At 53.5% G+C, this 13,804-nt stretch overlaps 1 protein-coding gene across 2 annotated transcripts in view; it reads left to right on the top strand.

The window, feature by feature from the left end:
• The window catches only part of BMP7 (bone morphogenetic protein 7), a 92,077-nt gene that overhangs the window by 24,634 nt on the left and 53,639 nt on the right, over positions 1-13,804 (top strand). For both annotated transcript variants that reach the window (XM_072801503.1, XM_072801504.1), the window contains exon 2: positions 9,391-9,583. In XM_072801503.1, coding sequence (XP_072657604.1) covers positions 9,391-9,583 — 193 coding nt within the window. The remainder of the gene's footprint in view (positions 1-9,390; positions 9,584-13,804) is intronic.

The following is a 13,804-nucleotide window of genomic DNA, read 5'->3' as shown; positions in this document are numbered from 1 at the left end:
GCCCGGCGCTGGGACTCCAGGTGGTCTCGTTGGCAGCCCAAGTATTTGGTGGAAAGTTCGAGAGTTGAAGCGGCAGTACGGGGGGCAGGGGAGACAATGCTGCTTGTGTGCCCTCCGCCCGGCAGGGCCCTGCCCCCCGCCCTGATGTGGGGGGCTGCGGAGGGAGGATGGGGAGACAGGTTAATGCTAGGCCGTCTTCAAGCTGTCGCACCTTCCCTCGAGGGCGACTCTGGCCTTGGGCAGGCGCAAAACTTACAATCCGAAGAGGGACCTGAGTCCCATGCAGTCTTTACGGAGTGCAGCTTTTAAGGAGATTGCTGTTGTCAGTGTGACTTGTGGGCCAAGAGCTCGCTGTCCTTCAGAGTTGTCCTTACGTGATTATCTCCATGGCTGGGATGTTGGCGGTGTCTGGTGTCTGGGAGAGAGTCTGCACGGCCGAGTGGGGAAGACCGTGTGGGGGTTCAGACCCGCCGTGTGGCTCTGGGGAAGTGACCTTGCCTCTCTGAGCCTCAGTGTCTTCATCTGTAAGACGGACACGACTCACGTGCCTGCCTCTGAGCGGGGATTTTATAAGGATTCCACCAGATGTTGCATGTGACGCATGTGATGTGGCTTCCAGGACGGTGGGAGGGCCTTTATAATCGTGACTGTCCGCCTCACCCCCAGGAGAGTGGCTACTATCAACACAAAACAAAACATCAGAAAATAACAGGTCGGTGCTTGTTGGTGAGGATGTGGAAAAAACTTGGGGCCCTGGCGCACGGTTGGTGGGACTGTAAAATGGTGCAGCTTCTACAGAAAACAGTATGGCCATTCCTCAAAAAATTAAAAATAGGATTGCCATATGGTCCAGTAGTTCCACCACCCAAGAGAATTGAAAGCGGGGCTCGGAGGAGACATTTGCCTACCCATGTCCACAGGAGCATTATTTACAGTAACCAGAGGTAGGAGCAACCAGAGTGTCCATCGACAGATTAACAGATAAACAAAATATGGTCTATAAGACAATGGAATACTGTTCAGCCTTGAAAAGGAAGGGAATCCTGACACCTGCTACTGCGTGGATGAAGCTGGAGGATGTGATGCTCAGTGACATATACCAGGCCCGAAAAGACCTCTCGTACGAGGTCCCTAGACGAGCTGGATTCATAGACACAGAAGATGGAGTGGTGGGCGCCGGGGCTGGGGGTGGACAATGAGGGGCTTGTCTGACGCATACAGTTTCACTTTTGCAAGATTGAAATAGTTCTGGATATTGGTTGTGCAGCACCGCGAGTGTATTTAACACAACCGAACTACTCACAAAAAATGCTTAAGATGGTAAATCTTAGGTCTATTTTATACCACAATTAAGAATGGAATCGAGAGGCACCTGGATGGCTCAGTTGGCTAAGCGTCCGGCTCTTGTTTTCAGCTCAGGTCATGTTCACTGGGTTGTGGGATTGAGCCCCACGTCGGGCTCTGTGCTCAGTGCGGAGTCTGTTTCAGATTCTCTTCCCTCTCCCTCTTACCCAAGCTTGCTCTCTATCAAATAAATAAATAAAATCTTTAAAAAAAAAAGAATAGATTTGAAAACACAGTAGCCATTAGCTAGCTTAGGGGTCAGCAGGTGACAGAGCTGCCATCTAACTGGGCTCTCATCTGTCTTCATCCCCGCTCTCCCTCACAAGACGACGGAGGGCTCTCCCACCTTGCTGGTGGTGGCGGGGGCGGGGGGGGGGTGTCAGGAAGCGCTTGTGGAATGAGCACAGTGGGGTGTGAGGAGACGCGGAGATATTTTCCCGGTGGCATGTATCATTTTAGACTTTTATGGGGTATTCCTCCTTCCCTGTGGGTACAGGACAGCGTCCTCTCTTCTGTAACAGTGTGGAGCAGAGTGTGTCAACACTCCTATTACCGAGCAAATGAACATTTTCCTGGTAGAGTAGTTGGATGCGTCTTGTCCGTTTTCCAGAGCTCCCAGCCTATGGCACGCCCCTGGCGGCTTTGTCAAGCTCCTGCATCTCGCCATGTAAATCTTTGAAGGAACGAAGAGCCACCGTCGAGGCTCACATCCCCAAAGCAGTGGGAACATAAATCGCCTTCCGACAGCTGCCTTGTCACAGTCCGCTCCCCCGGGTTCTGGTATGTGCATGAATTGCATCCATGGAGAAAAGAAGGGAAGCCTGTGTTGGAGGTTTTAGAGTCCAATCAGGCTGGGGGGTGATTCTGGGATATGGGATCTTAAGCCGTCAAGGGTCCTTGAAAGCTCAGTTCTAGCTTCTGGTTATATTGTGGACCCTGCTTGGCTCTCTTGATTCCCAGAGCCTCATCCTCATGAAAAAGGTTTATAACTGGAGCTCTTCGGGCCAGTCTGTTTCCTCTGCCTTTTCTCTGGGGCTGGGCAACCTCCATCCTTCCTCAGGCCTGCATCCAACATCTTCCCCTTGAAGAACTCCCTCCTACCTAAACAGACGCACTGAGGTTTACTAAAATAAACTAGAATGAACTGTTCCTTTAGGGACTGTGTCTCATTTGGCCCCATTCCCTGTTACCATCAAATGCTTGACATGGAAACAGATGCGTACACTATAGACGAGCACACTCCCGCCCTGTGACCAGCAGTCCTGCTTCAAAGTGTCCACCCAATAGAAACATGTTCGCCCAAAGGCATGCTCAGGACGCTCCTCATAGCACAGTTTATAACAGCCCCAGACTGGAAACGGCCCAAAGGCCCATCCAAGAATAGATTGTGGCCTATTCATGCAGCAGGGTTCTATGCAGCAGTTAGAAACGGATGATCCACCTCTTCACGCAACTGCACAGGGGGAGGTTGAGTGACGGAAGCAGACACAGGAGGTTAGCACCCAGCAGGTGGACTGGGTCGGTGGGGTCAGGGTGCTGGAATGCTGGTCACCTTTGGGGAGGTGGGGCCTGTGTTCAAGAGGGGCCTTGTGGAGAGATCTTCAGTTCTAGGAATGAATGTACCATTTCCTGCTCTGGGTGTGTTTGGATTGAGAAAGTTGATCGAGCTTTGTGAACACTTACGATCTGTACGCTTTACAGTATGTATGTTATTTAAAGACTAGAAGGGAATTACACAAAGAATAATATATTCAGTCCAATAGACATGGAGCCCTACTGTGTGTCAGGCTGTGCTGGGCACTGGGGGTTCACGATGGGGTCAGCCATTGCTCGTGCTCCTGCAGAGCCAGATCGGGGGGTCATCTTGTATTTGGAAATTATCCAGATCTGAAGAACGCAGCTTTCGTGGCAAGTGGTCACCTGGAAAGAACCGCTATTACCTGGGTTCCATTTCCGGGTGTGGAATAGTATAACTGGGCTCATGATTATTTTGTTCAGAACTGTTTTGGTTGCAAGGGGTAGGTTGCAAACTGTCAAACTGCAAAACCTGATACCAGCTAGCGTAAAGGGGACTTGTTTGAGGGGTCCCCGCATGACTCACAGATGGGAAGAATTGAAACCCCGAACTTTAGGAAGCATGGGGATCACCGGCCCAGAGGATCAAACCTGAACGGCTTCTCTCCTCAAAGCTGATGTCTGCTCCCCTCCGCCTGGCATCTTCTTTCCCACTCACCCGCTTTCTCTAGGAGCACAGCAGTGGCGTGTGGCTGCCCACAGGGCCGACTTATACCCTTAGAGTTCAGGGCAGAGAAAACAAATGGACTCTTTCCCACCAGGGTCCAGTAAAATAAAATCCCATGTTTGGCCCCGTTTGGGGCTTGTTCCCTCAACTCCGCAGAAAGGGGTCAAGGGACATGATGGCAGCTCCTTGGGACCACAAGGCTTGACCGGGGGAGCCCCATGAGACTTTCCAAGAGAAAGACATGGTACGGTCACAGCACCCACTTGTGACATCAACTGAGCTGTACTGCAGCCACTTTGCCCACCGGGGCAGGCTGGGCCCTGGCGCAAAAGAACCCATGGAGGAGAAATAGGATACCTCCTGGGTCTGTGTTCTCGCACTTGTAAGAATTTATTGTATTCTGGGGTGTATTTTTATGTATGGATGTAAGTATAAATATGTTGGGAAGTTCATATGCCTAATTTTATGGTGTCCACCCTGCGCTCAGGTACCATATAAATACATGCTGCCCTTTACAAGTCTACACGGCAAGTTGCATTCGCAAAGGGGTTGCCATGACCCCTTTGTTCCGAGGGCACTGACTTAGTGAGAGGTATGCTTGTGCAATTTGTGTAACGTTGGTGGGAGGACGAGCCCAGATGCTGAGAGGAGGCAAAACACCTCTGGACGACGCAGAGGAGCAGGCTTAGCGTCATGAGAGGGACACCCTGGTAGGCGGCTTCTGGTTGCCACCTGCCTCTACCCTTTATGGAACACTCTCCATCCCAGAATTACCCCTCTGAGGACCTGCTTTGGGGTTATTCCAGGCTTTTGTAAGAGGACGCTAGAATTGGGCTTTGGGGGGCTGGTTGCTGTCAGTCAGGATGGGGTTTTCCGGAATCCATTTTCTTGGGACTTATCTTTTGGTCTCAGGGATTTGGGCGCTTTTAATCTTTCGAAGATGAAAGTCTTCGTTAATGCCTGTGAGCTCGCTTAGCCGGTGGGGTGCTGGAATGTTAAGGGCGGTGCAGAAAGAGCTGGATTCCTAGGGTCTGGATCGCCTTGAGAAAGCTTCTCTTTATGGACAAAGGGATATATCAGCTCTAGACAGTGATTTAAAAACCCGAGTCTTGGGTAATCAAGTATGGTAGCATATGAAGGAAGCGTAAAGCTGTGTTCTCTCCCTAAAAGTACCTGCTTCTGTCTACTTTCTGGTGACCGTTGAACCGTCCTGACCCCTGACCTTGAAACGATGCAGATTCCATGCCGTGGAGAGGCTTCTGGAGAGAGTGGAAGCCTCGGAGACGTGAGAGTGGGAATTTGGTTTGGGCTTCGGATCACGAACTGCTCTTTTTAAAATATGACTCTTCTGTCTTTTGATAAATTACAGAATTATTTTTAGAACCCGCGATGATGTGGTTTCAGGAAGAGCAGGAGGCCGACGCGGTTCGTTTCTGCTCATTGTCTTAAAATAATTAATGAAGGCGATTCCCACAGAAGCCTGTTCCAGAGAGCCCGGAAAGGTTTGCGAGAAATTTAGCTGGCCACTCTCTGCGTAGGTCCTGGTAGCGAAAGAAACCTCATAACCCTGATCCCTTAACTGTCTTAACAGTTAAGATACATTTAATCTTATGCATATACACACCTGCAGGAACAGATTGATTTCTGTGATTATGTATCAGTGTTTTCTTTCTCCACTGGGTGTGACTTCAGTGGTTGCACCTGTGTTAATGTCGTGCTCATTCAAACATTTCTTTATTGTTTGGTCTGACTGTGGTATTTTTCAAATACAGTTGTCACAGCCCAACTATGCAAATACCCACTGGCGCATGAGGCTTCTGCACTGCTTGTCATCCTCCCGCCTCATTGTTTGAGAGGCCCCGAGACAAAGGCAAACATGAACGTACAGTGCCGTAAGGGCCGACTCTGTACAGCTCGGTGAGAAAGGGCCAGTATCATCCTGGGGCGAGGGGAGGCATGAGAGGGCAACCAACTTGGCCAAGACCACACCAAGAGCGCACCTGGCTCCAGAAAGTGTAAAGGTCAAGAGTGTAAGCTGCAGAGCCCAGCCACTCACTTAACGTGTGACCTTGGGCAGGTCACCTGCGTCCCTGAGCCTCAGGCTCCTCATCTGTGAAATGGGGATCAATCCCGCCTCACCGGGCTCCGTCAGATGATGGCTGAGAGTGCCCAGAGCGGGACCCAACAGAGAGCAGGTGCTCTGTGAACCAGCTTCTTTGTACTTCTGGGTTCTAAAGCCCTTTTTGCTCTAAGCTGGGGGTTCTGCACCCCCATCCTCTGGGGGAGGGCAGAGGCAGATGGTTGGAAATGGAGACTTAATTTGTGTGATTTATGAGCACCCCACCCATATCAGGGGGGTGGCCTGTGGAATGCTCCCCTGTTACTCCACTGCTCCGTGGAACTTAAATGGGGCTAGCTAAGGGAACGTTTCAAGGTATGGCCAGAGAGCTGGGGAGAAACTCGCAGTTCACACAGTACAGGAAGCCACAGGAAGACGAGGTTTTCGAAGGCCGGAAGAACCAAGTGTTGCATGCTGCTACCTGGAAGTCTGGCAAGATGGTGGCCATAAAACAGCCTTTCCATTTGGTTATGAGATGGTCTTTGGCGACCTCAGGTTGGGTAGGGTGGTGGGGCCGGGGGGCAGCTCTGGGGTGTTCATGGGAAGCTCACTTATTGAGGGAGTGCAAGTGGGGCCTGTTGCATGGTGCACACCGGCTGCTCGCTGGGGTGCAGGGCCGTTCTCCAGGGGTTGCTGTCTTACTGCCCTCACCCAGTCCACTGCAGAAAAGCACTTGGAGGGTCCCCAGATTGTGCCCCTCTCCTTAATAGGACAGACTTGTATTTTTCCATTGGGATCCTCCTTGCACGCTCTAAAAAACCCCCAGGGCGGTACGTGGGGAGAACTTGGCAGTGTGACCTGACGTGAACACACACAATGCCACCTCTGGGTGCCTAGCCGCATTCTCCAAGATGCAGGGAACACGGGTACCAGAATGCTCAGAGCCGTGCTGCTCTGAGAGCCCCCAAATGCAAACTACCCGAATGCCCACCAGCTGTATAATGGACGTGTGGATTGTGGGGTAATCCAAGTGTGGAATACTAGACAGCAGCAAGGATGGATGAGCAGCCACAGGAATGCGGAGGAACCACACAAACACTGTTGAGTAAAAGAAGCCAAGTGCAAAAGAATATGTGCCGTACTATTTCCTGTTTATGATATTCTAAAACAAGCAAAACCAGCCAGAGGCTTGAGAAGTTGGGGGAAGAGAAGAGAGGGCCTGGCGATGTTCTGGTTCTTGACCCGGGAGGAGGCTCCATGGTAGGTTCGCTTTGACGATGCGCAGACCCGCACGCGTGCAGTTTGTGTGCGCACCGGATGCATGCTGTCCCGCACGCAATGAGAATGTTCTGACAAGCAGAGGAGCTGCTCTTGCAGAGCTGTTGGCTCAGCCATTGAGATGCTAAGTGGCTAAGGGTTGGTGGGGCCTGGATTTGAGTCCCAGCTCTTTGGCCCTGGGCAGGCCACTCAACACCTCTTGGGTTCTCGGGTCTCAGGTGCATCCCCTACGAATGGCATTGCGTTCCCTTCCTAGGGTGACCCGAAGGTTGAATGAGCTAGAAGGATGACAGAGGACTGGCTTCAGGCATTTCCACAGTGACAGAGTCAAGGCTGTTTGCCATGCCCCCTCACTCTGAGGTCCCCTCCTGAGGCTCCCTTGATCCCCAGTGGGCTGCACTTCCTAGAGACTATCCAAAGATGCCTTCCTCCCTGCCTTCTACATAAATCAGAGTGGGGGCATGGGTGACGCCCCTATCAGCATTCTTTGTCCCCAGCTCAGCCTTTCTCTTAGACTGGGTCAGAAGGCAAGTGCTCTGTGTGGGTGTCGAGCACAGAGCAAGTGAGGACGACAGGTGGTGTCTGCAGGGACCACAGGACGGTTTCTGAAGAGGTCATTCCTAGGGCCCTAAGATTCCAGCAGCTGAAGGTCAGAGGTCACCCTCCTGAGATCTCTGCAGCGGCAAGGTCTCTCCTGTGCCCGGCCAGAGTCCCCTGGCCTTGAGGACTTCACCTGCCCCCTCTCTGCCCAGCAGGGAACAGCCTGATGAGTGGATAACTTGTCAACGCCACTGCCCTCATCCCAGTATCTTTTGGAACTATTATTAAGGTTTAAAACAGCTTTTTTTTTTTTTTTTTTTTTAAATGAAGGCCCGTAGGAGGGGCCTTGGGGCTGCCAGTGTTGGGAACCCTTTTTCCTCAAAGACGTTCAGGTCCTGGTTGCAGCTCTGGCAACCCTGACCCGGCCTGAGAGCCTCTAGGGCTCATTGAGCCGAAGCTGGAACTGAAGCTGAGCGGGTTTCTCCTCTCTTCCAGCAACGCTGTTCCTACTGTTTTCCCTGTGTCTCTGGTCTCCCTCCACCCCCAGGCAGGAAGCAGAGATGGGACTTTGTCTCCTAGGAGAAGAAAGGTGTCTGCAGATGCCACACACCTGCCTGAACTTGGCCATTATGCTTCTCTCCAGAACGTGACGGCTCCAGTTTGGACCAGTGGATGCATGAACCTTGGGAACCACAGGCCCCCTCCCAGGAACACTCTTTTTGGGCTTATGTCCATTTCGACATTTATTATTGACGAAATGGGCATAATCTCTTAGTCGTTGCTAGTATAAAGGTGAAGGGCTTATTTTTTCCAGAAGTCACTGTCAAAAGCCACATCCCCCAACCTTGCCATTCAGTCCTTTTTCTGCTTTTAGTCTGAGGCTGTGGTTGTAAACCCCGCTGGCTGTTAGAAACATCTGGGCTGCTTTAAGGAGTAGAGGTCTCTGGGCCCCCTCCCCAAAGGTACTGAGTCAGTCGGTTGAGGGGGGGTGAGCACAGCCGTGAGCTAGAGCCCCCCCGTGGTAGACTCCCTCCTCCATCGTCAGTGATTTCACGTCGGTAGCTTGAAATCTGCCAAGATGGAAATTGGCAAATGCTACAGACCAGGTCCCAGGGAGCCGCTTACTAAATATTTACCAGCTCACCACTGGGACAGGGCGTCGATACTTTTCAAAGCCCCCACGGCGATTCCTACATGCAGCCAGGGCTGAGCATCATTGGGCCCCGGGGACCCCCTGATAGGCAGAGTGAGGTCTGTCTACACTCCTAATAGCTCCCAGTTGTCGAGCCCCACCAGACGCTGAGCTGCTGATGTGAGTTAGGTTACTTAGCTCTCCCCATAACCCATGCAGGATTATTATCCTCATTTTTATTTTTATTTTTTTAAAAGATGTTTATTTATTTGAGAGAGAGTGAGAGAGCATGAGCTGGGAGAGAGGCAGAGGTAGAGGGAAAAAAGCAGGCTCCCCACTGCACGGGGACCCTGAATGGGGGCTCGATCCCAGGACCTGGAGACCATGACCTGAGCCGAGGGCTAACACTTAGCTGACTGAGCCACCCAAGTGCCCTAATATCTTCATATTTAGATGAGGAAATGGAGGTCCAGGGAGATTACCTCTCAGCTAGTTGGTGGCTGACCCTGGATTTGACCCAGGCCTGTGCACCCACTAACCCGGGTCTGCCCAGCGGCTCAGGATGGCTTGGTCAGTGACCCACTCTTCCCAGTGGGCTGATACAGAGTCACTCCTCTCGATGTCACGGTGACCACAGGGTCTGAGGCCATGACTGTCCAGGCTGCAGTGGGGGCAGCAAGGAAAGGGGCAGCTCGCACTAGGGACCTGTGGCCGCGGGCTTGACTCTGAGCCAGGGCCCTGAAAGGCAGTTACTAATGAGCTCCTGGTGTCGCTGTGTCTTCTTTCCCTTTCTAGTGGAGCATGACAAAGAGTTCTTCTATCCACGTTACCACCACCGGGAGTTCCGGTTCGATCTCTCCAAGATCCCAGAGGGGGAAGCTGTGACTGCAGCCGAATTCCGGATCTACAAGGACTACATTCGGGAGCGCTTCGACAACGAGACGTTCCGGATCAGCGTTTACCAGGTGCTGCAGGAGCACTTGGGCAGGTGGGTACCGTGCCGGGTGCCTGGGAGGCATGCTGAGCTGCCCTCGGCTGCAGAGGAGGAAGGGGCCGATGGCCAGAGGACGGGGCCGGGCCGGGCAGGGGCGGTCAGGGCTGCTTCTGTCATGGTCACCCACCACGGGCCAGGCCCTACACCGAACCTATTTGTTCAAGAACATTGATGGCATAGGTCGCTATTTCTTAAGACTCTCCCCGTCGGGAAACTGAGTTAGAAAAGGGGACAGCCAGCCAGGCGAGCCTGTGTGGGTATTTATGGGGGGTCTGGGTCTGCGTGTGTTCAGGGCCATGGGGGGATGGGGAGAGGGAAGAGGAAGAAACATTTCTTGGTGGAGGGTCTGCCTCTCGCCCATTGCTCGCTTCCAAACATGATGTCAGGCAACCAGTGAAGACGGCCATTGGTGATAAAATGGGATTAAAACTCCCAACCCCAGGGGGAGGGAGGGAGGGAGGGAGAGAGAGAGAGAGAGAGAGAGAGAGAGAGAGAGAGAGAGAGAGAGAGAGAACTCGGCTTTCTAAGAAGCACAAGGCCAGGAACCCAGATCCTGTGTTGAAAGACTTTACTGTCTTGAGACCCTTTAGTGTCGAGGTCTCCCGAGAGGCCAGGGGAGCTGACCCCCCAGCTGGATGGGCTGGAGCATCGAGCGAGCGTCGTGCATTCCAGAGGCGGCTGTGTTCCTGGCGGTGCTGCCCAGCGGCCGGCTCGTGTCATCGCCCGATGCCATTGCTCCGTAACTCATGGCCGGGAGGTGCTGTGGGCGCTTCCTGAGGGACAGTCCTCGCATTGGCAGCCGGGATGGGGACCCGTTCCCGCCCTGGGGACAGAGGAGCGGTCACCACCTCCTTCACGAGCGCCACCGTCTCAGGGGTGGTCTTAAATACTAAGACCACCAAGCCCCACTTTCTGAGCGTTTCCAGCGTTTGCAGCTGTGAGCTGCTTTCGTATTCCCAGTAGCCCTGGGGGGTGGCGCTCATCTGTGACGCGGGAGAGTTAGGAGCTCAAAGCACAGGTGTGTCATCTGCCTGTCACCACCGTCCAGGGAGAAAGCGGCCGAATTAGGACTTGAGAAAGTCCTACAGGAACTATGTGTTTTACAAAGATATTGTTGCATAAGATGGGCTCTGGGCTCCGAGCCCCATCCCCTGCAGCCTCCCCCTACCCCAGTCTTCGGGGTCCCTCAAATCGGCGAACGTCTGTGCGCGTGTGTAGTTTTGCAGGTGGCATCTCGTCACATCCTCCCTCCTGCATCTTGCTGTGAGCACTTGACAGTGAGCCTGGGCGACCCCGTGTTGGTTCACAGAGAACATCCTTTTTCCTTGAACTGCCACACATTCCCCGAGAGGCGGGCCGCAGCCAGTTCCCTGCGTGTGCCCAGTGGGTCCCCCGTGTCTCTGTGTTGCAGGCGGCGGCCCGTTGGTTTTGTCATTATGTCACACTGCTGCGTGTCTATCACATACAGCGCTGGAAATGGAATCGTGGGGGCAGAGAGGGTGCACGTGTTGGCCACTGATGGATTTCGCTGAACGGCTGTGCTTGGAGGTTAGGTCCGTTTATACCCATAACCTAAGAGAGGCCAATGCCCCGCGTGCTCACGACATCCTCTCTTATCAAACTGTTTTGGTCCTTGTCAGTCTGATGGGCAACAAATGGTATCTTAGCACCAGCTGGGTTTGCATTTCAGAGCCGCCACTCGAATGCGCTGCCCTACTCCCCCTACAGAGAGGGGGGAGCAGCAGACCCTCCTGGAGGAGAGGGTATCGGGAAGGAGGGTGTGGTGTCGGGGGCGGGGAGTGACACAGGGTCGTGGCAGTCACCTCTGAATCTTACCGTAGGCACTCGGACGCCCCAGTGCACCCTGGCATCTGTGCCTTGGCCCCCAGACCCAATGGTAGGAAGAAGCATCGAGTTCCTTCTTGGGGTGTGACACATGTTGGCTCTGTGCTCTGATAGATCCCCCTGGACTCCTGAACAAAAACATATGTTTGACTTTTCTCCTGAAGGCTGATTCATTGGAGGCGAGGCAGGTGCCCAGAGGCAATCCGTCAATAGCACTCCATCGGCCCGCTGTGCACACCCCGAGCCCTGCTGGCTCCCCACCCCCCTGGCAGGCTCCCCACACCTGCCTCAGAAGTCTCCATCAAGAGGCTTAGCCTCAGGAATGTGGCTGCTCCAAGTGGGTTTGTGGGTTTGGCGGAACAGAGCTGCAGGGTTGGCTGGTGTCACCTGCACGGCCCTCTCCGAGTTCCCACACAGGAATGCGTTTGCCCTGCCTGGCCACTGGTCGCTGGGGTTGGCTGGGCTGCTGCCACTTCTCGTGAGGGGTCCCTGCGCTGGGGACAACACCGGAGACTGAGTCAGGCCAGCCTGGCGGGACAGGCACTGGACCTCCTCTGTGGGGGACAGAGGCCACTGCATCAGGGGAGAGACGCGCGAGCCTGGCGATGTGTGTCCCCACCACCCTGAGCACCTACGTGCCGGCGCTGGCTGGGGAACTGGGCTGTGGGGACGAGCAAGCGCGGGTCATGAATGGGGGGCCTCATCTAAGACGGTGGCTGAGGAGTGATCTCGCTTTCTGGGGCTGCCCTAACCAAGTGCCACGAGGTGTGTGGCTGAAAACAATAGAGCTGTGCTCTCCCCTGGTCCTGGAGGCCAGGAGTCTGAAGTCCAGATGTTGGCAGGGCAGTGCTGCCTCTGAAAGCTTTGAGGGGTGGGGGGTGGGGGTCTTTCCTGCCTCTTGCAGCTCCCGGGGGTGGCCATCCGTTATCGGTGCTCTTGGCTTCCAGCTGCGTCGGTCCACTCTCTGCTCTTGCCTCGTGGCCCTGCACTTTCACATGAACTTCTCCCTTGCATTGGAAGACCTCATCTTCCTTCGCCTGTTCAGTTAATCTGCAAAGACCTTCTTTCCAAATCAGGTCAAATTTATAGGTATCAGGGGTGGGACTTGAGCCTATCTTTTTAGAGGATACGATCCAACCCAGAACAGGGGGTGAAGAAGAAGGGCAGGAAGCCAGGAGACCAGCTAGCCTCATAAAGCGATTGGTCATCGATGGCCTTGTTGAGCTGGGGATGTTTGAGTGACCAGAAGGATCTGGCAATGGGGCATGGGCTAGAACAGGGGGAGTGTCAGGGGAACTGCAAAGGCGGTGGTCCTAAGGTGGGGACAAGCACGGGTCATAGGGAGGACAGTGGGACATGATGGTGCCAGACGCGGTGAGCTACTGAGTCCTTGCTTAATGAAACTCAAGCCTTGGCTTCCCCACTGGGCTGCCATCAGCTGCTCGTCTTTCTGCCTGTGTCAACCTGCTGGCATCGTGGGCACCTGTCTCATCATGGTTTAAGGTTGCTGCCCCCTGCTTAGTTCCATGGGGTGGATCCGGAGGCCCTTGGGGAGGGAGAAGGCCTGAGTCACTGTGGTTGGGAGAAGGATGGGTGGGGCGGCTGTTGGCAGCTCCTGGCTGGTGGCGAAGGTGGGCATAATAGGTTGTCCCCAGGGAGCAGCTTGGCCACAGGCCATCTCTGGGGCTGTGAGCCTTGCTTTGGGTTCCTGACTCTGGGGGCATTTGGCTTGCTGGGAGACCAGGTCCATTGTTGGCAAATGTTTGAGTATCTGCCATGTGCTGTGCACCAGCGGAAGTAACCAGACCCACGCCCCAACCCTCCAGCTCGTGTTCAGGCAGAGGAAATAACATGGCAGGAGCAACGTATAAAAGAGGCAGGGAGTGGGGGGGGCGAGGAAGGGGCTGCTGTCTTTAGATTTCTGAATTTCCTTTTTATGCCCGAAAGAAAGAGGCAAGGCCTTTGTTCTCCAGAAATTAAAAGGTCAAACAATTTTTTAAAATTATTTATGCTTTTTTTCTGGGTGGGTTGTTTTGTTTTTTAGTCCAGAAGCAAAATGATTCAGATGCATAAATTCCTCAGGTGGGATAGCCTGGCTATTAAGAGTATGGATTCAAATCCTGACACGGCATGACCCTTGGAGCCTCAGTTTCCTCCTCTGTACAAAGGGATAATAACTGCATCTACCTCCCAGGGCTGTGGAGAGGATAAAATGGGTTAACATGCTTACTTAGAACATAGTAAGTGTTCGGTAACGGTTCACTGTTACTAGTGTCACCACCACCATCACCATCACGGCCACCACCACCACCATCACCACCATCACCACCATAATCACCACCTCCATCACCATCACCACATTCGTCATCA

This window comes from Canis lupus, chromosome 26, assembly GCF_048164855.1.
Source record: "Canis lupus baileyi chromosome 26, mCanLup2.hap1, whole genome shotgun sequence".
NCBI classification, from domain to species: Eukaryota; Metazoa; Chordata; class Mammalia; order Carnivora; family Canidae; genus Canis; species Canis lupus.
Note: the sequence above shows the minus strand (reverse complement) of the source record. Positions and strands in the feature narration are given on the sequence as shown.